The sequence below is a fragment of the Ovis aries genome, chromosome 19 (genome assembly GCF_016772045.2).
Source record: "Ovis aries strain OAR_USU_Benz2616 breed Rambouillet chromosome 19, ARS-UI_Ramb_v3.0, whole genome shotgun sequence".
NCBI classification, from domain to species: domain Eukaryota; kingdom Metazoa; phylum Chordata; class Mammalia; order Artiodactyla; family Bovidae; genus Ovis; species Ovis aries.
Window position 1 is genome coordinate 54,298,443 of NC_056072.1, and position 27,653 is coordinate 54,326,095.

Genomic DNA, 27,653 nt, shown 5'->3' on the forward strand with positions numbered 1-27,653 from the left:
ATGCGCAGGGGACACAGCCGCAGCCCTGAAGGTCCAGTGCCTGGCTCTCTGAATCAGCTCTGCAGGTGCCCTCAGCAGAGCTCGGGTCTGGGGACAGTGCCTGACAGCTGTGTGCAAGGCTCGGCCTGAATCTGCGCTCTTCCAGGACAACTACTGTGAGAAGGAGCTCGGTTTTAGGCGGGTTAGGAAAATGCAGGGAGAGTTATAAGCAATATGTGTTTATTTAATTACTCTGGAAACAAACCCCACAAATGACGCCTGAACATAAAAGGTACGTAAAAATGACCAAAATATCTTAAAATAACAACCTTCAGATCTTTTCATAGTTTTTCCCTCAGAACAAGTGTGTGTTCAGCTGGACGGTAAGTTACAAACCATATCAGATCGTGTTAAGGCAGATGATAGTCCTGCTGTGTCTGTGGGACCCCGATGGCGCGGGCGCGGGGCCGCCTGGGCTGCCGGCCCAGAGTCTGCAGCGGGTGGAGAAGCAGGCGCCCCGTGTGCTCACTGCTCGCTCTGCTGGCCCTCTGTGACAGACGTGGACACGGATCCCTGGCCCTTGTTGACGTCACTGATGCACACCCACTGCCCGTCGACCGACTCCTTCCACAGCGTCACCTGCAAGCAGAACGCGGCACCCACTGGAGGCGGCACCCCGCCCTCCCCTCTCCCTGCGTCTTCAGGAGGGACGCACAGTCCACCTCCATCAGAGACCACAGCTCACCACCGAGGGCTAAACCGAGCACTTACATTTTGGTGATTTCAGTGGAGGAGCCAAGGTAAGTAAAGGAATAAAAACGAAGATGGGGGTGGGGAGAGATGTCAAGAAGAGGATGACTCCAGCTGCTCCTGCCTTCATCTCCCGCAGATGAAGAACTGAGAACTTTTCATGGACATGACAAGCCCGAACAGATCCTACACCCCAGCACTGAGGCTGAAGTGCCCCTACAGCAAAGACAGACTGACTCCATGAGACGGTAAGAGGTGTGGCCGATGTTTAGCCCAGGGCCCCTTTCCAGGGCTGGCAGAGCACCACGCAGAGAGGCTTCTCCTGAGGCTCTGCACTGGAGTGAGAAGAGAGCCCTCTACTTGCAAAGAAGCTATCACTTTGCAGATCAGCTACTCTGGTTTGGCTCCACAGAGATCGCAGTTGGATCTGCTGCTGAGACACTAACTCTGCCGGGTAAGGGCCACCCACAGCCAGCGCCCAGATCTTGGGGCAGGAGTCTGTTCCTACAGGGAACGTGGGCACACTGAAGGCTAGAGACGAGAGCACAAATAAGGCATTAGTAACCTACGGCACTACTCGCCTGAGGGCTCAGTTGGTAGAAAATCTGCCTGCAGTGCAGGAGATGCAACTTCGATCCCTGGGTGAGGAAAATCCCCTGGAGGAGGAAATGGCAACTCACTCCAGTATTCTTGCCTGGAAAATCCCATGGTCAGAGGAGTGTGGCAGGCTAAGTCCATGGGTTCACAAAGAGCTGGACACGACTTAGTAGGTAAGAAACCTTGGAGCTGCCTTCCAGGCCAGGAACCACTTCCAACCACCCGAACAGACAAACTACACTGGCACTCTGTAGAAAAAATCAAGTAGCCTCACTTACCAAGAAGTGCACACTCTTGCTTGGAAGCTCACCAAAGGGAGAGCTGAACACCCTTTGGACTCTATCCTGCGGTACTGCCAGGACAGGGACGTTTCGAGGTGAGCTGGGGGAAGGAGCAGGTAGGCAGTGCTATCCACATGCTCTAAAACTGTGCCACAAGGAAGTGCTTCAACAGAAAGGAGGTTTAAATAGAAAGCACTATCTGTGAATGCCACTATGTTGAGAGGCTCCCACGTACAGAATCTAAAGTAACGAGTGCTAGAATTGAATCCAAATGTTACCAGATATAGCACAGAAACACATGGTCTAATACATCATTAAAGGAGAAAAGAAACAGGAAATTCAGGGATAATCCCTTGAAATTAATAAAAAGGGCAACTGTAACATAATGTGAAAAAAACAATCTCAAGAGTATCCTGGGTGGGTAAATCAGGAGGTTGGGATTCACACAAACTTCTATTAATAAAACAAATCATCAGAAAGACCCTATTGTAGCCCAGCAGAGCTCTACTGAACACTGTCCCTTAAGCTAACCAGGCAAAGAATCCGAGGAAGGACAGGTGTGTATGTGTGGACAGGTGGCCAGCACAGTGTTCTGAAACTGACGGGACACTGTAAATCTGAAGTACTCCCCAATAAAATAGGAAAAAAGGAAAACCTGAGAGACTCTTGTCTACTGTGGCGATGAGGCTCTGGCACCAGGGCTAATGTCCATCCCTGGAGCCTGAGCTGGCTGGGAAACCAGGCTAGAGAGTCGAGGGCCGTAGGGCGCTGGCAGGGAGGGACCAGCGATGATGCCTCTTGGAGCTGGCCTGCCTGGGCCATGCGGAGGATGAAGCACACCCAGAGCAGTCGAGAGCTGAGTCCTCGGGGCGGGAGATCTGGAAAGACCCGTCTCCACAGCCGACTTCCGGGGAGGGGCCCCTTCTCCAGCCTCTGTCCAGGGGCTTAGCCGTGCAGCGCGGTTACCCGGGTTTGGAATCTAGTGGGTTGATGGCTGAGGAGGAGGAAGGAAGGAGACAGAAACCCTGGGATGTCTGTGCAGTATCCACCAGTCTCAGAGCAACCCAGGAATGCGTGGTTCCCAAGGGCTTTGGAGGCTGCACCAGCCACCAACAGCAGAAAGAAATGCTGCCGCCTTGTGGCCATTTCCCAAAGCAACAATATTAAGACCATAGTTTCAAGCTCACCAAGCCGTGGGGCTGTAAAAGGCACCTGTTTTCAAGAAATAGGGCCCCAGAATCTCATGGATAAGAATTCAAAACAGAAACCACTTTCCAATAGTGGGTTGCAGAGGTACGTTTTCCACACACTGCTCTCAACCTCGGCACAGAAAGACATGGTTCTCCTGCCAAGAGGACCAACGGGCACCACCACTAGGAGTCCCGACACTGAACACAAGGGCCATCCTTACACAGTGTGAACCCGGACAGGAGGGAAAGCTCCCACACTGCTGAGGGAAATGTCAACTGGTAGACCTCTAGACAGAACGCTAGAGGCTGGTCGGAAATTCAGAAGGGGGCATCACGGTTCAGTCAGGAGTCCTGCAGATGCCTGAGGCTCCAAAGATACCTGCACCCCAACGTTCCCTGCAACATTACTAACAGTGAGAAAAAGGATAAATACCAACGACAGATGAACTGGTAAAAACTGCGGTATGATATCGTGGAGTTACTTCTTCAGCTGTGGAAACAAAGGAAAACGCCAGCGCAGCTCCATGGGCGGACCCGGAGATGAGCCCAGGAACCAGTACAGATTCAGAAGGCAACTATTTTGTGATTTAAGCAATAGCGGGAACCTAACCAGTGTTAGATGTGAACCTGGTCTGAGTAGATGAAAAAAAAAAACAGTGTTAGTGCAGGGTATAGTGAGCAGATAAGTGAGAGGGTCAGGATGCACATATACCAACTCCTGTTAATAAGACAGATACTCAAACAAGAACCCACCACACCGCAGAGAACTCCAGAGAACAGTGTCCCAAGCTATCGAGGTAAAGAGCCTGAGCGACAGCAGCTGTGTGCATACGGGCAGGTGAGCAGCACCCAGCGTTCTGAAACTGACACACTGTGAACCACGAATACTCCCAGATAAAGAGGAAAAAAGAAAACCTAAGAGGCTACTGTCTGCTGTGAGGCCTGTGAGAATGTCACATCCCTGGAGCCCGGAGGTGGCTTGGAAAAAAGGCTGGAGAGTCCAGGGGCTGAGGCCACTGGCAGGGAGGGACCGTAACCAGCAGACACGGGTGGGTAATGCAGAGGCTAAAGCACGCGCAGTGCTCCCGAAAGACTTTAGGGCTCTGTGCAGACAGGTCTGCAAAGAGGGCTTCCCATCTCTAGCCTCTGTGCAGAACAACTCCACATACACGAGGAAGCACCTGCTCACCGCGTGTTTCCAGGGTTCACACCTCTTCAGGTGAAGGGTAATGGGGAGGAAGGAAGGAGACAGGAACCCTGAGGTGTTCTGTGCTGTCTCTTCAGTCTGACAACCCAGAAACACGTCATTCGCAGCAGTTCTGGAGGCTACATGAACCACAGTAGGGCAGCAAGAAATGCTGCCGCCTGTGGCCACTGCACAAAACGACGTTAAGAAACCCTGGCTTCAGGAGACTTCAGACTCACCAGAACTGTGGGGCTGTAAAGGCACCTGCTTTCCAGAAACGGGCTCAGTATCTCATGAATTCTAAGAATTCAAAACAGAAACCACTTTTCTATAGTGGGCTGCAGAGATACATTCTCCACACACTGCTCTCAACTGTAGCACAGAAAGACACGGTCTTCCTGCCCGGTTAGTAGAGAGGCTCAACAGGAACACCACTAGGAATCCCGACGCTGAACACAAGGGCCACTCACACAGCGTCAAAGAGTCAGTCTTGGAGAGAAGCTGGAAAGAAGGCAGCCCTCCTACACTATGGGGTAAGTGGATATTGAGAGCGCTACTAGGCAGAACACCAAGCAGGCTGGTCAAAAATTCAGAAAGGGCGCTATCATAGCTGACTGAGAAAGAGCCCAGCGGGCACACGGCTGCAGACACCTGAACTTCAAAAAATAAAAACGATGAATACGACAGATGAACTGCTAAAAACCATGGTACAGACACAGTGAAATTAACTCCTCAGCAGTGGAAGCCAAAGGAAAATGCCAACAGCACTATGTGGATGGATCCAGAGATGATCCCACGAACCAGCTAACACAGAATGCAGACTGACAAATACTTCGTGACTTCAGTAACAGGTGGAATCTAAATACCGTTAGATGTGAACTTATCTTAAAAGAGGCTCAGTGAAGAAGGGGGGAAAAAGGCACCGTTAATGCAGCGTTAGGGGGCAGATGAAAGAGAAGGTTGGGATTCAGCTACATAAACTCCTGTGAATAAAACAGACAATCAACAAGAACCTCCTGCAGCAAAGAGACAGTTCCAGTGGATGCTGGAGCGATCCCAGGAGAGAACCCAAGACAGAACAGGTGTGTGTATGTGCAGGTGGGCAGCCCAGCATTCTGAAACTGACAAGACCCTGTAGATCAACAACACGCCCAGAAAATAAGGAGAAGAAAGGAAAACCCAAGAGACTGTTGTCTGCTGTGCTGTGCTGCCACGAGGGCTCTGAGGCTGGGCTACTGTCCACCCCTGGAGCCCGAGCTGGCCGGGAAACAAGGCTGGAGAGTGCAGGGGCAGCCGGAGCTGGCAGCCAGGGACCAGCAACGATGCCCTCCTGGACCTGGAGTTCCTGGTGCCTCTGGAAGGCACCACAGTCAGCAGGCTGGGTGGGTGACGAGGAGGATACACACTCCCAGTGTACCCGAGAGGGGAGTCTTCTGGGTGGGAGAGGCTTGAAAAGACCACGTGGCTGGCCTCTGTGGAGGGCTCCCCTCACCTACACCGGGCAACACCCGTGCACTGTGGCTTCCGGGCTTGAGTCTGTTCGTGTGAAGGGGAAGGAAGGAGACAGGAAGCCTGGGGTGTTGGTTCTGCACCCTTCAGTCTCACTGAGAACCCAGGAACCCATCATTCCCTAGGGTTGTGGAGGCTGCATTAACCACAGTCAGGCAGAAGAAATGCTGCCGCCTTGTGGCCACTGCCCAAAACAACACTAAAGCCACCGCTTCAGGGCACTCAGACTCACCAGGCCTGCTGGGTAGTAAGAGGCAACGCCTTTAAGAAACATGCTCTGGCATCTCATGGATAATAATTTTAAACAGAGGGCACTTTTCCGAAGCAAGCTGCAGAGATACATTTTCCTCACACGGCTTTCAACCTTAGTAGCTAAACACATACTCTAAACCTGCAATTAGTAGAAAGAATCAACAGGAAGCTCCAACTGACACCAAACAGAAGGGCCATCCTCACACAGTAAGACTCAGTCTCGCGGGAGCCTGCAAAGAAGGAACCTCCTAGCCTGCTGGTGGAAGTGTAACTTGGTAGACCTACAACGCAGAACGTCATGGAGGGTGGTCAAAAACTGAGAAGGCAGCACAGTCAATTGAGAAAGAGCCCTTCAGGCACAGGGCCTGCAGACAGCTGTCCCTCCAACTCTGCATCATTATTTATAAACAGAAAAGCGATAAACACCAAAGGCAGATGAACTGGTAAAAATTGTGGTACAGATATAATGAAATTACTTCCTCATCCATGGAAACAAAGGAAAAATGTTAATTGCAGCTATGTGGATGGACCCAGAGAGGATCCCACGAACCATCTAATACAGACACAGACTGACAGACATTTTGTGATTTTCGTAACGTGTAATCTAAATAGTGTGAAATGTGAACTTCAGAGAGAAACAGGCTCAGTGAGGAAGAAAGACAACAAAAGGAACTGTGGTGCAGTACAGTGGGCGGGTACATGAGAAAGCTGGGATTCACATGCATAAACCATTAATAAGAGAGACAACCAATAAGAGCCCGCCGTAAGCAGTGAGAGACGCCAGTGAACACGGTGTCCCAAGCATCCCGCTGAAGAGCCTGCGAAGCCACAGGCTGTGCCTGTGTGCAGTGACCAGCCCCAATATTCTGAAACTGAGACAACACCGTGCACCAGGGATACTTCCAGGTACAGGGGAAAAAGGAGAACCTGAGAGTACTATCCAGCGTGCTGCAATGAGGCCTCTGAAACAGGGGCTCATGTCCACTCCTAAAGCCCGAGCTGGCCGGGAAACAAGGCTGGCGTGTCCAGGGGCTGGAGGAGCTGGGAGGGAGGGACCAGCAATGACCCACGCGTGGACCTGAGCGCCTGTTCCCTCTGGAAGGCAGCACACTCGTCAGACACGGTTGGGTCAGGCAGAGGCTCAAGCACACCCAGCTCACCCAAGAGCTGAGTCCTCTGGGCCGGACAGGCATGAAAAGAGCCCAAGTCTCCACCAGCAGCCTCTGTGGAGGGCTCCCCTTCTCTAGCCTCCGTCCACGCATGTTGGGCAGCGCCAGGGCACTGCGGCCTCCTGGGCTGGCACCTCTTGGAGTGAAGGGCAAGGGGGAGGGAAGGGAGGAGACGAGAACCCTGGGGTGTCTGTGCCGCACCCGTCAGTCTCTTGACAGCCCAGGGACATGCTGTCCCCTAGGGTTCTGGAAGCTAGATTGACTACAGCCAGGCAAAGAAACGCTGCCACTTTGTGGCCACTGCCCAAAATAATTCATTAAAACCGTGGTTTCAGGCAGTTCAAATTCACCAGGCCCTTGGGAGCTGCAGAAGACAGCTGCCTTCAAGAAACATTACCTTAGTAGCTCATGGATAAAGAATTCCAAACGACCCATTTTCCAGTAGTGGGTTGCAGAGAAAGATTTTCCTCCACTGCTGTCAACCTTAGTACAGAGAGACATGGTCTGCATTCCCAATCAGCAGAAAGAAGTCACCCGGACACCAACCTGGAATCCCGTTACACCCTACAGAAGGACAATCCTTACGGTGTGAGAGGCGACCCCAGAGAGCACCCGGAAGGAAGGGAGCCTGCCTGCTCTGCCGGGGGAACGGAACTGGCAGACCTACTCGGCAGAGCATGATGGAGGTCGGTCAAAAATTCACAAGAGATCGACTACAGTCAACTGAGAAAAAGACCTGCTGTCACAGGGCCTGTAGACACCAAATATGAAAAGATTTCCTGCGCGCCAGTGTTCACCGCACCATTAGTTACAAACAGAAAAATGTCAAACACTGATGACAGATGAACCAGTAAAAAAGAAACGTAGTATAGATATACTCTGGAATAATTACTCATGTCTAGGAACAAACGGATAATGCCAATTGCAACAATGTGGATAAACCCAGAGATGACCGCACGAATTATCTAATCCAGACACAGACACACAAGTATTTTATGCTTTCAATAATAGGTGGAATCCAAACACTGTTATAGGTGAACTTGAAAGAGCGTGTCAGTGAAGAAAGAAAAACAAGGAAGTGTTAGTGCAGGGTACGGTGGGCAGATAAATGGGAAGGCTGGGATTCTATAACTCCCATCACTAAAGGAGACAGTCGACAAGACTCTACTGCAGCGCAGAGAACCCCAGTGAGCACTGTCCTAAGCTATCCAGGGAAAGAACTCCAGAGGAGCTATGTGCACACGCAGAGGGGACCAGCACCCAGCAGTCTGAAACGGACATGACACTAAATCAACAAAACGTCCAGATAAAAGAGAGGAAGAAAGAAAAACCTCAGAGAGTATTATCTACTGTGTTGCGATGAGGCCTCTGAAGCCTGGGGTGATGTCCATCCCTGGAGCCCGAGCTGGCTGGGAACCAAGGCTGGGGCGGCGAGGGCCGAGGGAGCTGGGAGGGAGGGGCCGGCAACGACGCCCTCCTGGACCGGAGTGTCCGGTCCCTGCGGAAGGCACCGGAGCACCAGATGTGGGACATGCCGAGCGTTAAGCGCACCGAGTGCGCCCACAAGAGGTGAGTCCTCTGGGCGGGAAGAGGTCTTGCTGGAGGGCTTCCCATCTCTAGCGTCTGTCCAGAGACTCAAGTCCACCCACGTCGGTCAGCCACCTATGTGCTGGGGTTCGGCAGGGGTTGGTATTTTGGGTGTTGAAGGCTGCCGAGGAGGGAGAGAGGAGGAGGAAGCCCTTTAGTGTGTGTGCTGGCGCATACTGTCCCCTTGACAGCCCGGGAATACGGCTTTTCCTGAGCTTCTGGAAGCTGCAGTAACCGCAGTTGGTCAGGAAGAGAGGCTGCTTCCTTGTTGTCATTTTCTATAACAAGAACTTTAAACCCAGTGCTTAAGGAAGGGTCATATTCGAAAGACGTGTTTGCTTCTAAATGATACCTGCTGTCAATTAAAGACTTTGGGTAGGTAATGAAAACAGGGCCCACTGTTAATAAGGTAATTTCAAAAGGTACATTTTACTCACAGTGTGAAAAAAGATATTCAACCTAATATCAGAAATTTAAATCAAGGTGTAGAAATAACAAATACAGGAAGAGTGTTCAGAGAAAATGGAACCCTTGGAAGATGCTGATAGCAGTGCAATGAGGCTAACAGCCTCTACTGAGAACAGAATGTGGTTCCTCAAAATACAGACAGACATATTACTGGGCCATTTCAGTCTCTGGCGAATAGGCACAGCAAAGCATGACTGCAAGAGGCATGACCACCGCCTCATCTACGCAGCAGACTCCCAGAGACAGGATACACTTCTGGTTGCCAAGATGGATGGGGTCTACATGAGGGAAGGATTGGGGATTCAGGATTAGCAGATGGAAGCTGTTATACACAGAATGGATTAGCAACAAGGTCCTACCACGGAACAGAGGGAACTCCATTCAGTATTTTGTAACAAAGCACCATGGAAAGGAACACGGAAGCAGCATGTATAACTGAACGACTGCTGTGCAGCGGAGATGAACACAACGCTGTAAATCAGCTATGTGCCTCAACAACAACAGCACTATGCTAAGTGAAACAAGCCACTCACAAAATCAAACCCTTTACAATTCTACTTCTAGGAGGTCCTAGAATGGTCCATTCAGAGACAGAGAGCAAAATGAGGGCTGCTAGGTGCTGGCGAAGAGGTGGGAGGCTTGAATACCACACAGACGAGATGGTTGGATGGCATCACTGACTCGATGGACACGAGTTTGAGCGCGCTCCGGGAGTCGGTGATGAACAGGGAAGCCTGGCATGCTGCAGTCCATGGGGTTGGACACGACTGAGTGACTGAACTGACCTTATTGTCTCCACCTGAGACCGCCAGGATGTTGGCTGTGATGGACCAGCTGACATGCCATACGACGTCGTTGAACTTGTGCAGCAGCTTGGGAGACCACGTGCTGCCCGAGGCATCGTCGCAGGTCCAGATGAACACTCGGCCATCCTGGGGAAAGAAGGCCCGGGTCAGGAGGTGGGGGCGGCAGTCCTCCCCGGTGGCATCTTCTCCACCTGGATCTGTACTGGACCTTTTCAGGAACACGGGGAGGGAATCAGGGCAAACCACAGCCAAAGACCTCCTGGGTAGACCTCCTGGGTGTTTACAGCTTTGACAACCAATTTCCAGCCCAGCGTCCCTGCCTGTATCCCTTCAGCCCAGGAACGCACTTCAGGTTGGTCAGGAGTCTCCCAGGTCCCTTTCCTCACACCAGTTTCAGGGATGGACTTTGTCAACACTGCTGTTTCTCAAATTTTCCCTGGGACTTTCCCACATGTGCCAAGTCACCTCCTGGGTTTGGTTTCCAGTAGCCCTGTACTTTCTCAATGCAATGGGTATAGGTGTTTAAAAAGCCAAGCTCAAAGAATAAGAAGGGACCAAAAAACCACACAAAAACACACACACAAACCAAACCAAACCAAAAGGATCTTTTACATCATTTGAACCTCTTATAGTTGGTCCTCTCAAATTTAGGACCAAGCAGAAGAGGCTGGGAGGAGGGCACAGCAAACCCACTGCAGTCTTCTTGCCTGGAGAATTCCATGGACAGAGGAGCCTGGCACATTGCAGTCCACAGGGCCACACCAGAGCAGGACACAACAGAAGCGACTCAGAACACACAGACGCACGCACGCGAGCAGGCTCAAATGCTGCGAAAGGGCTGGCTTAACTCGCATCTTCGGTGAGAGTGTTAGGCACTTCAGTCCTCTCTAACTCTGTGACCCCATGGACTGCAACCCACCAGGCTATGTCCATGGGATTCTCCAGATAAAAAGATTGGAGTGGGTTGCCATGCCATTTTCCAAGGCATGTTCCTGACCCACGGATCAAATTCAGGGTCTCTCTTATTGCAGGCTGATTCTTTACCATCTGAGCCACCAGGGAAGCCCCCTCATCTTGGATGAGTGAAGTGAAAGTCGCTCAGTTGTTTAACTTTTTTGCAACCCCATGGACTGTATAGTCCATGGAATTCTCCAGGCTGGAATACTGGAGTGGGTAGCCTTTCCCTTCTCCAGGGGCTCTTCCCAAACCAGGGATCAAACCCAGGTCTCCCGCATTGCAGGTGGATTCTTTACCGGCTGAGCCACCAGGGAAGCCTCATCTTGGGTAGTTGCATATAATTAAAGGCTTGTCCTGGGTCTTTTCTGTCTGGGAAGTGTGAGCAGGGAGATGAGCCCAAGGTCTCAGGACTTCCCGCTGATCCTAGTCCTTGCTTGGGAACACTCTTAAAATGATGCCCAGGTAGCTCCAATCCCTTTCCATAAAAGGGTCAGGAGGGGAACTAGTCCTGAGTCTGGTCTTGCTCTTGGCTCACTGGAAGAAAGCCACTGTGGCTTCTTGTCAAGACCTCACTGAGAGGTGAGCGGGTTCCATAAGTGCTCTTATTTGGAGTGGTCCACAGGTGCCAGCCTCCTGCCTGTCCAAGGACTTTCCCCAGGGGACTGTAAGGGCTTATGGGACTTGCTGAGATTAACTAACGTGAGACGCCTGTGTGGGCCCAAGCTGACCTGGGAGCAGCTGGCGATGGTGCTGGTAGGCAGGCCGATGGAGGGGGCCCAGGCCACGTCTCGAACCCAGTCACTGTGGGCTTCCAGCTTCTGCTCTTCCTTCCACTGGCCGTCCTCCTCCTCCCTAGCAGGGGAGAGGATCCAGCAGGCAGAGTCTTGGCGCCATTCCCTCACCTCCCTTCCTCCCCTGCCCCAAGGGCCCCACAGGGGTGGAGAAGCTACTCCATCTTTCTGATGGCATTTGTAGAGTCAAATGATAGCAGTTAGGAAGAGTCAAAGCACCCGAGGAAAGGGCAAGGTTTTGACTTTTTGTTTTAAATAAAGGATGTCCTCTGACAGACTGAAGACAGTATTCAACGGGCAGAAGGGGAAAAGGTGATTCTGTTTCTGGTGAACTGAGGCCGAGTCATGGTAGACAGGATAGAGAGTAGACAGGGTAGAAGCTTCCCCTTAAAAAGGTCACCAACTCCGCTTACTTCCACAGTTTGATGAGGTTGTCACAGCCGCCTGACGCAAACTTCTTGATGTAGTTGGGCTTCTGCCCGGATGGCTGGTCTATGAGGCTTCCGGGTACGACAGCAGGGGCCCAGCTGACAGCATTGCAGCCGATCTGTAGGGAGAGGGACTCGTGCTGACTCTGCCCCTTGGCCCGGCGACAGGGCACCGCTTCTGCAGACCCAAGGCTGGGGATCGTCTCCTCCAATTCTCAGGACTGGATTACGCAGGACAGTCCTTTTAATGAACTCAGGGTTAGCCGCCCAGAACTCTCCTTCACGGATTCCTTACAGTGTGCGTCTTTCTCAGCAACGTGCATTGAAAGCAGGAAGCAGGGACTCGTAGGAATTTAAAAGACAGAACACATTCCAAATATACGAAGGGAGGGCACAGATGTCAGAAAACCACACAAAGTACATACATGGATTCATCAATTACCCTGAAGTACTCCTGGAGTCATCCCAGGTCAAAAACTAAAATGACCATTTACCCAAGAAGCCCCGTCATTTATGTCCTACTTGAATCACAGCTCCTCTTCCCTGCAAGTAAACATCACTCTGATTTCTATTTATCTTAGCACATTTGTCGCCCAAATGCGCATTCCGAGGCACCAGTTTAGTTGTGCCATTAAAAAAAAAAGTTTATATATATATATAGCAGTAATTGCAGTATTCTCTTTTATTGAAATACAGTTGATTTGCAAGACTTGTGTTGTTTCAGGTGTACAGCAAAGGGATAGTTACATATATACGTTTTTTCAGATTTTTGTCCATTGTAACTTCCTAATATTACAAGATACTGAATAGAGTTCAGTAATTCCTTGGTTATTATTTTTAGATAGCAGTGGGTACATGTTAATCACAGCTTCCTAATTTATCCTCCCCCCTTTTCCCTTTGGTAACCATAAGTTTGTTTTCCCTTTTTTGGTCACGCTGTGCCACATACGGGATCTCAGTTCCGCAACCAGGGGGTTACCGCCACGACCCCTGCCCTGAGAGCACAGTCTCGACCGATGTGCCGCCAGGGATGTCCCGTGAGTCTGCTTCCTCTGTCTGGGAGGCTGTGTTTTACATCGATCTTTTAAGATTCCACATATAAGAGATATCAGATGCTGTTTGTCTTTCTCTGACTTTATTTGTATAAGAATCTCTAGGTCCATCCGCGTTGCCGCAGATGGCGTCACTCTGTTCTTTTACGGCTGAGTGATATCCCATCGTATGTGTGTATATATGTGTGCCACGCCCTCTTTATCCATTCCTTTCTTTACGGACACTGACGTTGTTTCCACATCTTGGCTACTGTAGTGCCGCTACGAGCGATGAGGTGCGTCTATCTTTTCAGATGAGAGTTCTCACTTTTTCTGGATACATGCCCAGGAATGGGACATATATCCCAGGTATGTATCCCACATATATCCTGCATATGGTAGCTCTAGTTTTTAAAGGAGTCTCCACATTGTTTTCCATACTGGCTACTTCAATTTGTATTCCCACCAACAGTGCAGGACGTTTCTTTCCTTTTCTCCACATCCTCCCTAGCATTTATTTTTTTGTAGACTTTTTGATGATGTTTATTCTGACCAGTGTTAGTAAAAACATTTTTTTGATGTTTCCTGCATCTCTCATTTATAGATTTTCCCTATGATCTTACGGATCAGATTCAGGTATGTTTCCTTTTGCCAAGACTACAGAGCATGCTGTATTCCTTCAGCAGGAGGCATACGACCTCAGACTGTCTCTCTTTATGTGTTATTACCACGTCAATAATTTACGCCTCTTTTAATTCACTGGGCATACAAAATGGTGATACTGTGATTCTATTCTATTCCTTTCTTTGTCATTTATTACATGGAATACTCTACACAGGGGCAATTTCATTAATATTTGCTTCCCCACAGGGGTGCAGATCGGGTAGGAAAGGCAGGATAAACACAATCCCTTCTGAACCAGTTTCTTGTTATCCTTCCAACATGACTGATTCTTTTTTATTAAATAAATATCAGGATGAAGGCATGGATTTAAGCGTATTTGATGGCTCTCGGTTTATTGCAATCATTCTAACTTTTTACACTCAAACTGCCCATCTTTGGCACTGTGAGCCTGTTCAAGGGGGCTGCTTTGACATAACCTTAGTATGTCTACGTATGCCACTGATTTCTTTTCTATCTGGTATAACAAGATGTTTGTTCCTTTCCTGCCTCAAAACCTGGGATCGGCCAGAGCTGTGGATTCTTTCAGTGAGAAACCATTTCAAGTGTACTTGAAATGGTGCTAAGGATGTTCACTGATAGATGATTATTTATTTTATTTCATTTAACACACAGCAGAATAGTTTCAGAATAATAATACCATCAATATGATAACTAGTAATATTTGCATCAGTCCATGAGGTTGCAAAGAATCAGACATGACTCAACAACTTAACAACTCCATTTTCCCATTGTTTTTTTTTTTGGAGAGGGAGTGTTTCTGTGTGGATGGTACTAACATGAAGACGTCGAGACCTCCAGCTGCTTGTGCTGCACGCCACTTTCCAATAGTTAGAATCCATCTATCTGAGCCGAGCACATGATTCATTCAGTATTAAGTTCTTTACGACCAACTGTATATTTATATGGATGTCTTTCTAGCCATTTTTGTGGTCTAAAACTTATTCTCTAGTAGATACCTCGGGAAGGGCTTATGGAAACAATAGTCCCTGAGTTCTTGCACACTGATAACAGTTTGCATTCCTTACACTCCAACCTGTAAAGACAGCTTGGAGATCTAAATGATGTTAAACAGCACATAAACTGCAGAAGCTGATTAACTTTGACATCAGCATATCCTGTAAAGCCTGCAATACAATCAAGATATCAAAGGAATCTCAAAGTGCTGAAAGAAAACACCCTTCCAACCAAAAATACTCTACCTTGCAAAGTTATGGTTCAGAATTACAGGAAAGACGGTTTTCCACATAAGCAGAAGTGAAAGGATTTTATCACCACCAAACGGAGAAGGCAATGGCACTCCACTCCAGTACTCTTGCCTGGAAAATCCTATGGACGGAGGAGCCTGGTGGGCTGTAGTCCATGGGGTCGCTAGGAGTCGGACACGACTGAGCGACTTCACTTTCACTTTTCACTTTCATCCATTGGCGGAGGAAACGGCAACCCACTCCAGTGTTCTTGCCTGGAGAATCCCAGGGACGGGGGAGCCTGGTGGGCTGCCGTCTCTGGGGTCGCACAGAATCGGACACGACTAAAGTGACCTAGCAGCAAATCGGCCTTACAAGAAATGTGAAAGGGACTTTTTTAAGCTGAAAAGAAAGGGTGCTAACAAGAAAACATATAAAAGTATAAATCTTCCATGTTTTATGCTCATAATATAAGTATATATTAAAGGTAGTAGATGAGCTGTTATATGTAAACCTCATAGTAATGACAAAGCAAAACTCTATGTAGCAGATACACAGAAGATAACGATAAAGGGATCTGAGCATGAAAGTGATAGTGTTAGTCACTCAGTTGTGTCCGACTCCTAGCGACCCCATGGACTGCAGCCTACCAGGCTCCTCCGTCCATGGGATTTTCCAGGCGAGAGTACTGGAGTGGGCTGCCATTTCCACTACTATTATATCAAAACCTCACTGTAACCACAAACGGAAAATCTACAATAGACACACTACATAATTAAGAAAAAGGAATCCAAACACAGCACTAAAGTTAGTCATCAAATCACAAGAGATCGAAAGAGGAACAGAACAAGACCTACAAAAACAAGTCCACGACGACTAGCAAAACGGCAGTAACAACATACGTTATCAATAATTACTGTAAACACAAACAGATCAAAGGCTCCAACCAGAAGACAGACTGGCTGAATGGACACAAATTTGCAGTTGTAAAATAAGTATCAGACGGGGATGTGATGCACAGCTTGGTGACTAGTTAATAGCTCCATTAAAAAAAAGTGATAAAAACATAGTAAGTTATTCGTAAAAAAGAGAATGAACACATCTAGCACCTCCAAGTTTACAATCCACCTCTGCCCCCCACCCCCCAAGCTCAGCGGCCACCAGCCTGCTGTCATTGGAGGTTGCTTCCCCATAGTATGGAATCAGAGTATGCACCTTTTGACCGACCTTTTTTCCCACTCAGCAGTTAGTCAGCTTCGCTAAGGTAAGTCCTTGGCTCACACACTCTTTCGAGTGTTGTGAGTGCGTTCTCCACTTTCTCTTGCGCTGATCATCTCTTTTGAAAAGTCTGATGACAACCTGTCTCCCCTGTAAATCATACGGCTCCTTTCGCCTAGATGCCTGAAGGATTTGTTTTAAAAGCCAGTAATTTCACTATACTTAGGTCTTTGGCTTGTGATTCTGGGTTGATATTCTTAAATATAAGGTATACTCTCTCAGTATGTAGTTTCAAAGAGTTTTTGAATTTTAAGTTGGACACGACTGACCGACTTCCCTTTCACTTTTCACTTTCATGCATTGGCGGAGGAAACAGCAACCCACTCCAGTGTTCTTGCCTGGAGAATCCCAGGGACGGGGGAGCCTGGTGGGCTGCCATCTACGGGGTCACACAGATTCGGACACGACTGAAGTGACTTAGCAGCAAGGTAGTTTTTCTTTAACCAATTTTTAGTATTTGTTCTGATTTCTTCTGGACTCCTAATATTCACATTTGATCTTGGCCTGTCTTCACTTTTTGTCAAACTCTATTTATAGCTTCATCTTGGGGGGATTTCCCCTTCTTTTCACTGTTTATCTTAAGGCAGTATCTGTTGCTTATTTGCTCTTACACTCCTTCTAAAGTTAGTCTTTATTTATAATTTTAAATTTATTGAGTCCTGTCACTTCATTTTTTCTGAATTTTTCTAATTTTCATTTATGCTACTTTATGTCTTTTGTCATAAAGAGAAGTCTTTTCAGCTTGATTTGAAATAGATGACAACTGATTCAATTTTTGTAGGCATGTCTTTCTTTCACTGTCTGTAAGGGTGCTATTCTACATAGTCTTTCTTTCTTAAAGGAAAATTCTGTATGTGATTTCACTTCAAATACTTCTCAGTTATTTTTACGTGAAATTAGTTTTCCTGATGGTGAAGTTCAGGAAAGCCTTCCTAAGTTCAGAAGTCTGTCTCTGTGTAGTGTTAACAAACCTGACACTTGCTTTGGGGATTTCAAGGCTGTGTTCCTCTCGCCCACTCTGGTCTGCATCCTCCATTCTGTGTCTCTCTCTGGCTCTGCGTCCCTCTGCTCACGAGGAGCACTGCCGTGGAAGCAAGGCCAGCGGGTCATATGGTGAGACTTCCCCAGCCCCCTTTCCAGTCTTTCTTACGGTGGGTCCCCTGCACTCACCTAGTATGAGACAGTGCAAGCCCATCCCCCTATCAGTTCTCCAAAGAAGACACACAAAAGGCCAGGAAGCATGTGAAAAGATGCCCAACATCATTAGTCATTGGAGAAATTCAAATCGAAACTGCAAGGAGGTACTACTTTACACCCACTGGGACGGCTATCATCAAAAAGAAAAGGAATGTTGGCAAGGATGTGGAGAAACCGAAGCCCTCATACACTGCTAGCAGGGATGTAAAACGGGGCAGTTAATTTGGATAACAGTTTAGCAGTTACTTCAAAAAATTAAACAGAGCTTCCCTTACTTGGCAGTTCCACACCCAGGCAGTTACCCCCAAAAATTAAAACCACAAACTTATACACAAATGTTTGTAAGAGTGTTATTCATAATGACCGCTGATCAATAAAAATGAAATAAATGCAAAATAAAATGTGTGTGTGTGTGTATATATATATATTTTTCATGCAATGGAATATTATTCAGCCATAAAAAAGGAACAAAGCAGTGATATATGCTATGATCTGGATGAAACATGGATAAACCCTGAAAACAAGCCAAGTGAGAGAAGTCAGTCTTCTGTGGGCTGTACTGCATAGTTCCACTTACAGGCAGTGTCCAGAGACAATATGTAATGTCCACCAGCAATGTCCAGTGGGCAGATTCATAGAGGTAGAAGGTAGACTAGGGTTGCTTAGGGCTGGGGGTAGGGTAGGGTGGAGAGTGACTGCTAATGGGGTTTCTTACTGGGGTGATGAGTATTATCACCCCAATAATACCACTGGGTGTTAGTGGTGAGAGTTGTACAACTTTGTGAGTATAGCAAAAACTACAGAACTCTGTATTTTTAAAAGGGTGAATTTTATGAGTTTAACATGTTACAAACAGAAGTCCAGAATCCCTGTTCTCAAACAGCGGCTGTCTGCGCTTCTCCGTGAACACCTCCTGCTCTCTGCGGGTCCTCCGCAGGTGCCACTGGAAGGCACTGCTCGCCACTTACTTCCTCGTCTTGCTCGCATGCCCACACCACGCAGTCTTGGTGCTGTATTTGGTCCATCCCTCTTCGCTTGTATTTTCAAGTTTATGGAAATACCTTTTTACCCGGTTCTGTTGTCAACTACTGCTTAGAAAGTTTTGTTTTTGCTACCTAAGTTGCTCTGTTGGTTTCTATGCAGAGATGTGGAAGAGACTTAAGCACTATGACGTCATTCCCTGCCATCTTTCCAGAAGCCTCTAGGCCTATTCAATTTTACGTTAGTCAGCAGATGTAGGTCACAGGGTCCCAAGTAACAAGAGCCACAGAAAGGCTCTTGGGGCCTTGAAGGCTGGGCAGGCTGTGGATTCCCAGGATCTGAGAACTGCGAAAGTACGGGGTTAGACTTGGGGCTGCTGACTTCCATCTGGATAGCTTTCAGAAGCTCTGGGGCCAACAAGGCTGGACGACTGTGTAGACAAGGGGTACACAGATTCCAGTGTTCTTACCCCAGCACAGCACCTCCTCTAAGTCAGTTATCTGGGCCTCACATATCTATTCACAAAATGAGAACAGGACTGGTGACCTCACGCATCTGTACATGTTAGTTTTTTGATTCACAAACATCTGTGAGGATTACGTGACATACAGTAGAGGCCCAAGAAATTTGAGCCCTCCCAGCACTGTTCACACTGCTTCCTTGACTGTTTCACCCTTACACAGGAAGCAGAGAACTTCCTATGATGCTTTTTGTAACACCAATCAGTTCCAGGGGCCCCAGTGGTCACTGCAGGCCATGTCAACTTGCGCTGTGCACAGCAAGGGTGGCAGATAGGCAGGCTACTGCTGCCACCCTGCCAGTGCCCTGGCCCTCCCTGACTTGGAGGAACCAGTTGCCAGCGCCGCCCTGGGCTGAATAAGGCAGGTGCAGCCTGGCCTCCCTGGATGTAGCCTCTGTCTGGCTTCGGCACAAAGAGCCTCAGACCTGCCCAGCAGGTGTCTGCTCAGCAGCCCTCCTGTGGCACACTGCACAGCAGTGACGCCGCTCCTGCCCTTCTCTAAGGAGGGAAGGGCAGACACGTGGCGAGGCCGCAACCCGCAGGCAGGGTGTGGACTTACAGTGTGAGCATTGTTGATCTTCTTTACTTCCCACTGGCCCAGCCCGGTGTAGGTCAGCAGCGAGATGGCCCCGTCCGAGCTGCCGCAGGCCAGGATGAGGCCGTAGTCGTGGGGAGCCCAGCATACGGAGTTTACTGCAGGAAGAAAGGAGGCACAGTGAGAGACTTTCACGTCCGAGACTTACTGTTAACTAAATTTCTAAAAAAAAAAAAGAAAAAAGAAAAGAAAAATCGTAGGGATCACCTTGGGGAAAGTTGTAATTTTGTCAATTGAGATTTAAAAAACCCATCACCTACTAATATCATCATCATCAGCTAAAGCCTATCTTATACTCTCAGAACAAAGACCAGTACTTGAAATGAATAAACCTTACAGGAAAAAACCAACCAACCAACCGTCTCGTCTTTGCTCTTCTCGTTTTGCTTTGTATTGGCTTCAGGTTTTAGGACCTTGCCTCCGCTGTAGATGGACCCTCCCACCGCGCGCCCTGTCCCCGCCCGCTCCCCGCGCTGTACCTGAGGAGTCGTGTCCTGTGTGCTCGTGGGTCTTCTCCCAGGTGCCATTCTCCTCTTTCCAGATGATGACTTTCCGGTCGTAGGAGCAGGACGCGAGTATATTGCCATACATGGGGTGGGCCCAGGCCACCTGCCACACGGGACCCTCATGGCTGCAAGGCGAGAGGGCCAGAGGCTGTTCAGATGGGCAAAAGGAAGGCAGGGCACTCTGCCGGCCACTACTTTGGACAGAAGTGAATGGCTTCTCAGGAGAGAACTGCCGAAGAATTTCAAAAGGGATAGAGCTGAATAATGCCACTCAAAAAGGGACTTTCAGCGGACAGTGAGGACCCTGAGGCTGAAAGCAAGCCAGCCCTCTCTCCTGAGCCAGCAGAGCCTTTGAGGAGGCTGTGCTCTTGAGCAGGCAGTGAATGTTTCATCTCAGTGCCTTCCACTACTCTGCACTTTTTCAAAAGGCAGGGCTCTCTCTTCCCTTCCCACCTCTGTGCGTTCACCTGGTCACTACTGTCTGAGGATGTGCCGTGCCAGGCTCTGTACTGGGTCCGCGGCTCAGAAGAGGGGGCACCCAGCACACAGCGGATGGGTCGGGCTCTTTCACACCCATCCCCACTCACTGGCTGCCTGACTTCAGGGCAGGGCCGTTACCCTCTCTTTCGCTTTGTCTCTTGAGAGAGACGTCAGCGTGACTTCTTTCACGTGGTGGTCATGAGGGAGATGTCTGTGACAACTCATTTAAGAGTCTGAAACAGTGCTGGGTACAAGAAAAGGAAAAACCCGAGTTTGACACCTGTGAGCTGCTCCCTGCTCACCCATTCATCCGGGGCTGCGGACACTCAAGAGCCACCTCCCTTAGCTGGGACAATGGTCCAGCCGCAACCTCCACAAAGGAGCTGCTGATGAAACTCCTGGAGACTCAATCGTCCTACAACTAGCAGAGTTTTAACTGAGGGAGCAAAGAATGGGGCATAAATTTACCCTCCAATCTTTTCGTACTTTGAGCAGAAAGGACCAAGCGACAGTAGGCAGCGTGTCCAAGCCAGTGCTGGCAGCCAGGCCTCGCCCTGTGAGCTCTCTGCTCAGCCAGCGGCCGCTGGGCGGGGAAGGCGGCACTGGGCTCCTCAGGCACGCGACTCCTGACACCCAGGAAGATGGGAATTTCTAGGCCTGTCTTCCTAAATGGCTACTGACTTACCTATGTTTTCTTTAATCCATTCACAAACATGTAGTGAGTACCCACTTGTCAGGGATTGTTAACCTCTCCTGTGTAGTCTGGTGAAGGCTAAGGTCTCTTCTCAGGATAATGAATAAAATACATAGAGTGAGGATTATAAACGAAATCCATTTATACTGAAAGTCATCAAAAGGTTAAAGAACAATTTACGTTATTAGTGATATACGTGCTCCTTTGTTAATACGTTATGTAACAAACTCCAGTGGCAAGTCTAATAACCATTCTAATTTCACAGGAGTCAAGAGCATAAGTGCTATTTTGAGAAAGCTACAACTGTAATGTCATATAAAAAATATCCATGACTTCTTCTGGTAACAAAGTGACAGGGACTGGGGACTCTCCTGGTGGTCTACTGGCTAAGTCTCCGAGCTCCCACTGCAGAGGGCCTGGGTTCAATCCCTGGTCAGGGAACTAGATCCCACAAGCCATAGCTCAAGATCTGCATGTCTAAACAAAACAGCAGATCTCAAGTGGCGCAACTAAGACCCAGTGAAGACAAATACTAAGAAAGAAAGGGACAGGTACCATGACTACTACTGTGATTCCTGGCCTACAGCCGTAATCGAAGCGAATGCTACACGTCAGAGTCACTGAAAACAAAGGCGTGGTTTTTCCCCTTTCTGAGTTCACCGTCCCCTGAAATTCTACCCACAGAACCCTTGGAGATTCATGGAACCCGGATTAAGGATCCTATCCATCTGAGGTAGTGAACTGAGAGGGAAAACACCAGAGTGTGGCCACAAAAAAGAACACCAGGAGCTCAAGAATCTCCCCAGGGAGAAGGGCTAACCAAACATTTGTAAATACTCACTGAGTGCCTGCCAGGGCAAACAGGCCGAACGGCGGGAGCCACGTAATTACGATTATATTCTGAGCCACTTTAGATCATGTGCGCCGAACGTGTTTAAAAAGGAAAAGAAAAGACAGCTTCCCACTTCTGAGCACAGCAGCAGCCACTGAAGGCCTGTGAGCAGGCACTGCCTGGGCGGAGGCTGCCCCGGCCTGGGTCAAGGGTGAGCAGGTGAAGACAGGGGGGTTACCTGACTCTCACCCCAGGGCTGTCTGTGGGGATCTGGGTGGCAGAGGTGGGATTGGCTCCTGGCCCATTAGCCCGGGACACCTGCTGAGGCAGTCAGCTGGCCGGGACCAGGAAGCCTCTCTGCTAACCACACCAGGGGCTGCTCTGATCTGGGCTCTCAGCCCTCCCTGCCACATCTGAGAAACCCAAACGCTCTCTGAGGCTTTGTCCAGGGTCAGGGGCACTTACCCCCTGAGGTCGGCAACAAGGATCTGCCCCCCGTTGCGCACATCGAAGATCTTGACGGACCTGTCTGACGAGCAGGTTGCCAGGCGTGTGCCATAGTAGTCCATCTGGGCATCGTGCTGCAGAGGGAGGACAGGACCTGAGATTAACTGAACCTCAGAGAATCATCACTATCTGGCAGGAAGCTAGCTTGGTAACACTCTCACAGGCAACTTCCTTCTGAAAGGGACAAGAGAAACCACACGCAGCTGCTTTCAGACCCTTCACAGCACGGGGAAAGTCCTCCCAATCCCGACCGGCAGTGGGGTGTGGGAGGAAAGCTCGCGCAGCTTCTCTCTCCTTCCTCCCGCCCCACTGTGTCGAGGCTCCATATGCTACCAGGGAGGTTCGGCTCAATGCCAGAACAAGGGGCTAACGCCGACGTAGAGAAGCAGGCCTCTGACAGCCGGCGGGCCCCAGGGAGGTCCTCCACAATGCACGTCTGGCCGGGACACAGGGTTCCATTTGGCCATTTAGGCTCCTTCCTCCACCCATGGACCTGGATCCTCTGCAGACCTTTGTTCTGGGTTTCTACCTGACCTTCTCCCCAGCAGTGTGCCCAGGACCCCGAACTCTCCACCCAGCACTTCAACGTTGCTGGTCCTGCCACTGATGAACCAGCTTCACTGAGGCTGCCCTCCAGGGCCAGGCCCCGCCCACAGCTCCTTGTCCCTCTGGGCGATGGCTCCTCTGAGTCCATCTGCCTGCTGCCTTGCTGAACTTACTGGCCCTGCTACTTCAACGGATAACATGTCTTCCTCATCGTACCTTTGGGGTTTCAGGAACTATCAGCTATCACGCTGTGGTCATCGGGAGCAATTACATCCTTTCAAAGGGAAGCAATTATTCTGTCTGCTTAGACATTCCTTCCTCATCTCCCTACCCAAGGACGACATCCTGATTCCTCTTGAGAAGTCAAGCCTCCCCACCACTCCAGGTCTTGGCTCCTTGGAAGGCAGGCAGGGCGGTGCTGAGACAGAGGTGCTTTTGAAGCACTGCTCCTGCAGGCTGCCACACACTTTGGGAGGAAGCAGGGCACAGCATCGAGACTCCAATCCTATCTCAAGTTTTCTGCCATGCAACCTTGGGAAAATGTCCTAATGCCCTGGAACCTTAGCTTCCTTGTCTTTAAATGGAGCTGATAATGGCCTCAACCTCATGAAGGTTGAAGAGACACTGAAGCAGCAGTACTCGGCCGGGGGTGTGATGTGCCATGAGCACGCAGATGTTCCCCCTTACTACCCTGTCTCATCTGTTCCCCAAGATGAACCCGCCCAGAGAGATGGCATTTCCCATCTCAGCTACAAGAAAATCAAGGCTGGCTCAGAAAAGTTAACAGACTGACGAGGGACCTCACACTGGATCATCTTAAAGTTAACAGACTGACTGGGGACCTCAGATTTGACGGTCTTACCCATGTGCCACGCTGTCTCCAAGGACGACCACATCCAAGCAACCACTGGGAAGCCCCAAAGCAACAGCTGGAGGGAGACCGTGAGCGCAGGATGCCTGGGATGCAATGCTGTAGGCTGACTGACCTGGGTCTTGCTCAAGGCTTCCTGCACTCCTTGCCCTGCATGAAGCAGAGTCTGCATCCTCTGCTGGAGACTTTAACCTCTGGACCTTCTCCCACAGCCCTGTCCTTGTACACTAAGCCAGGTGTTCACCTCTCAGGACACACCCTGAGTTAATGACTTCTGGTTCAAAGGGCACCGTCTGGCCCACCATCTGTGGTGGTCCTACCTGGCTCTGCCTTTTTATTGAGTCATCTTCCTATTTCTTTCCTTCTTTTTTTTTGGTCACATCACGCAGCAGGCAGAACCTTCCCAACTAGGGATCAAACCTGTGCTCCCTGCACTGGAAGCATACGGCTTCCAATACGCATAAGTCTGGACCACGAGAGAAGTCCTTATTTTTTCTTCTTTAATCCCCTTTTCAATGGGGCTAAGAAGTGACAGCAAGAGGAAGATAGGTGGGAAGACTATTTCAAACCTCTGTACCCACTTCCATCCCATCCCAGAGGCAGTTACTTTTCTGGCCAGGAGACTAAGTACCTTGAGCTGCAAACTGTTTCTGGGTTTTTCCTGACTTCGAGTAATCAGACTGTCACAGCCCTGTCAACTCAGAGGGCCTGCCTGGAGTCTGACCATACCCCTGAGGTTACAGCCTGACTGGCAAAGGCTGCAAGGCCACACTGGACTCATAAATCATCAACAGAGATGCCCAGGTCCTCAGCATGTGAGAAAGGGCTAAAGGAATACTTACAATCATGTCCTCATGGGAAGTGTCCACAGTGTTAATTACTGACACCTAAAACCAAAGATATTGTTGGTAAATGAACTGATGGTAGTTAGAATGCAATCATCTCATTAAATCCACCACTTTTAAAGTTCTTGATAGCATCTGATCATTTATTCATTCAGTAAACATTCACTCTTAAGTGCCTTCGTTGCACCAAGCACTATGCCAGGGACTGGAGATGTAGACATAGAAAAGAGGTACTTCTTGCCCCAGAGAAGCCTGTTTGGAAGTAACCCCAACAAGGCAGAATGAATATTTTAATGGGGTTAGTATGTGCTATAGCAGTCTGAGGGGCTGGTGGTGGTGGGAAAAAAAAAAAAGGGCTCAGGTGGCTTCCCTGGTAGCTCAGACGGTAAAGAATCTGCCTGCAATGTGGGAGACCCGGGTTCGATCCCTGGACCAGGGAAGATACTCTGGAGAAAGGTATGGCAACCCACTCCAGTATTCTAGCTTGGAGAATTCCATGGACAGAGGAGCTTGCGGCCTACAGTCCATAGGGTTGCAAAGAGTTGGACAAGACTTGAGTGACTAACACAAGGGTAAAAAAGTACAGTCCAAGCAGAGGGAATAACACGAGCAAAGATCGGGGACAGTGGCACGGGAGGTCCTGGCTACGCTTGAGGGTGAAGAGGGACTCCGAGGGAGCTACAGCCGGACCACGGAGCAGCCTTCCTCGAGGACAGAGCCTCGGATGTTCCAGGCAGCTTTTTGCATAACAGGATTTTCACCTAAAGACTTTGATCAATCGATTCAGTTGATTCTCTTGAGGCTGCTCCCTGGTCCACCACCTGTGACAGAGTCCAGTTCGCAGAGCTGGCTGGAGTACAGTTAACATACCTTCATATCCATTCTGAGACTCAGCTCAAATTATGACCACACCCCGCCCCCCAACACCGGGTCTTAAAGATTCCCAGATTTCCCGACTGGCCAAACTCCTCTGAATACCAACACTACTTTAGATGCCTCCTTCTCCCAACTAGAAGGCGAGCTCCCCAGAGCCAGGGTTGGTGTCATTGACAGTTCTGCATCCTCTCATCACCCAGCACAGCGTTTTGCAACCAGAAGGAACTCAGTGACTATCTGCTGAACGAATAAGTCAATGGACAAAAATGGACAGTTGGACTATGTTCCACCACTAGTCTCTCAAAACTCGGGATACAAACGAGACTGAAAGGCAGGTTTCAGACTGGAAATGATACTTCTTACCGTCTCCCCCATTTCATCTTTCCTAGCAGGTTTAAAACCTAACCCCACTTTTCAGAAAGGAGGACGCTGGAAGAGGAGGGTTGCAAAGCAGTGCAAAAGGGGCACATTACGCAAACACAAATTCTCTCATCAAAGTCTAGACGCCCTGCAAAGCAGGTCCCCACGATCCGCAAAGGCAAGGAAGCAAGAGAAAGAGAAGCCTCTCCTACCTGCAGCAAGCTGCCCGGGGTTATAAAGCGCTTTCACATGTGCACTAAGAAAGCCAAAGGGTAGAGTTCACAGCCAGCTGACAAAGGATATGAAGCCCAGAGAAGGGAAGACACCTGCTCCAGGGCTAGTCAAAGGTGGCAATGGGAGAAGAGCCCCCACCTGCCATTAATAATTCCTACCCCACAACTTTCCACCCCACTAGGCTGCCTATCCAGGCATTACATCCAGTTGCCTAAGTTAATGGCTCGATGCTAAGTACACAGAAAGAAAACTTACTGGTAGTTTCATACTAGTTCATCAGGGGACTGTGCAGATTATCAGCATTTATTTTGAACCCACTCTCTCACCAACCAGGACTGATGAATAAGTGCGTGGTTTTTTGTTTTTTAAGCTACTTAAGAAAAAAAAAAAAAAAAAGTTCATGCTTCCGAGCACCTCAAGTTGTCTGGTCTTCATTGGGTAGTAAAAGACAGCCCTCAAAACAATTCACCTCTTCAGAACTACGGAGTTAAAAACTCATTTTTAAAAAAAGCTGACTGTCATAGCATAAGCGACCCCAACTCTACTCAGTACCTACTCAGTAAAAGGCCAGGAAAAACCCCAAGAAACTTAAAACCCAGTCTCCTGCAGAGCAAGGACCAAACCCAGCGTCCTCCCAGAGTCCTGCTGGGCTCACCCAGCTTTCCTCAAAAACCTAGGCACAGACATTTCCTCGAGAACCCTGGCTTACCTGAATCGACTTCACGGGGCTGTGGGCAGGCTGAGATTAGGAACAATGCTTGGAACCCGCTAAGGGCTCAGAATACAGCGGCTCCTACGGTGCTTGGGATTTTGTTTTCAATTGTTGCGGGAGAAGGAAAGGAGAGCAGGGGACGCGGCAGCTGGGCTGTCCGCAGAGTTCTGAGAGGTTCCGCGGCCTCCCTCTGACCACCCCCAGAGCCACCGAACTTCAAATCCGAGCGGGGCGGCAGAACTGCACGGCCCCAGAGTGGGGCTCGACCTTCAGCGCGGCGAGGACCCCGGAGGGCCGCGACCCCGACCCCAACACTCACCATGGTTGTAGCGGCGGCAGCGGCTTCTGGACTCAGACGTGGCAGGACCCCGCGTCGCCTCGGAACAGCTCACTTCCGGCGTCGGGCTGGAAGCCCGTCGGGTCCGGACGCCGGAGCCTCCGGGCAGCAGCGAGCTCCGCTCGCACAAACGTTCCGCCCTCTCCTGAGGGCCATGGCCCCTCCCCTTCTCCGAGCGTAGCGCGCGAGACCAAAGCGCGGTGGGACTCTCGTTCCCATGGCGACGCAGACCCGGGACTAGTAATCTGAAGCTTTAGCCTGTCTTCCCTCGCGCCCCAACTCTTCCCTTTTCCTGAGGTCCACACAGGAAAAAAAAGGACTCCTAAGGAACGCCTCTGCGGTTTTGGGTGCGACGGGCCTTATGATGAACCTTTTAGGATGATTAATTTGGGGGGTAGTGGCCAGAATGGTCCTTGTTCTTCCTTGTTAGTGT

At 49.6% G+C, this 27,653-nt stretch overlaps 1 protein-coding gene across 2 annotated transcripts; it reads right to left on the minus strand.

Moving 5' to 3' along the window:
• Nucleotides 1-202: 202 nt before the first annotated feature.
• Nucleotides 203-27,263, minus strand: SEC13 (SEC13 homolog, nuclear pore and COPII coat complex component). Of its 2 annotated transcripts, XM_004018525.5 has the most exons (9): nucleotides 27,203-27,263; nucleotides 24,699-24,743; nucleotides 22,398-22,513; nucleotides 19,900-20,051; nucleotides 19,385-19,518; nucleotides 11,936-12,069; nucleotides 11,460-11,583; nucleotides 9,754-9,900; nucleotides 203-618 (listed from the first exon to the last, which is right to left on the minus strand). In XM_004018525.5, exons 1-9 carry the CDS (start codon nucleotides 27,203-27,205, stop codon nucleotides 505-507), a joined length of 969 nt encoding a protein of 322 aa, XP_004018574.2. In that variant the 5' UTR covers nucleotides 27,206-27,263; the 3' UTR covers nucleotides 203-504. The 2 variants fall into 2 exon arrangements, with proteins under 2 accessions (XP_004018574.2, XP_060258605.1); XM_060402622.1 differs by having other exon boundaries at nucleotides 203-9,900.
• Between the last annotated feature and the right edge of the window lie 390 nt (nucleotides 27,264-27,653).

What these genes read in the sequence shown, in the direction of transcription:
- SEC13 (XM_060402622.1), bottom strand. An exon ending in CTTCCCATGAGGACATGATT is followed by an intron (nt 22,514 to 24,698) that starts GTAAGTATTCCT and finishes CTCCCTCTGCAG; the next exon opens with CACGATGCCCAGATGGACTA. An exon ending in CACAGGACACGACTCCTCAG is followed by an intron (nt 19,519 to 19,899) that starts GTACAGCGCGGG and finishes TTCTTCCTGCAG; the next exon opens with TAAACTCCGTATGCTGGGCT.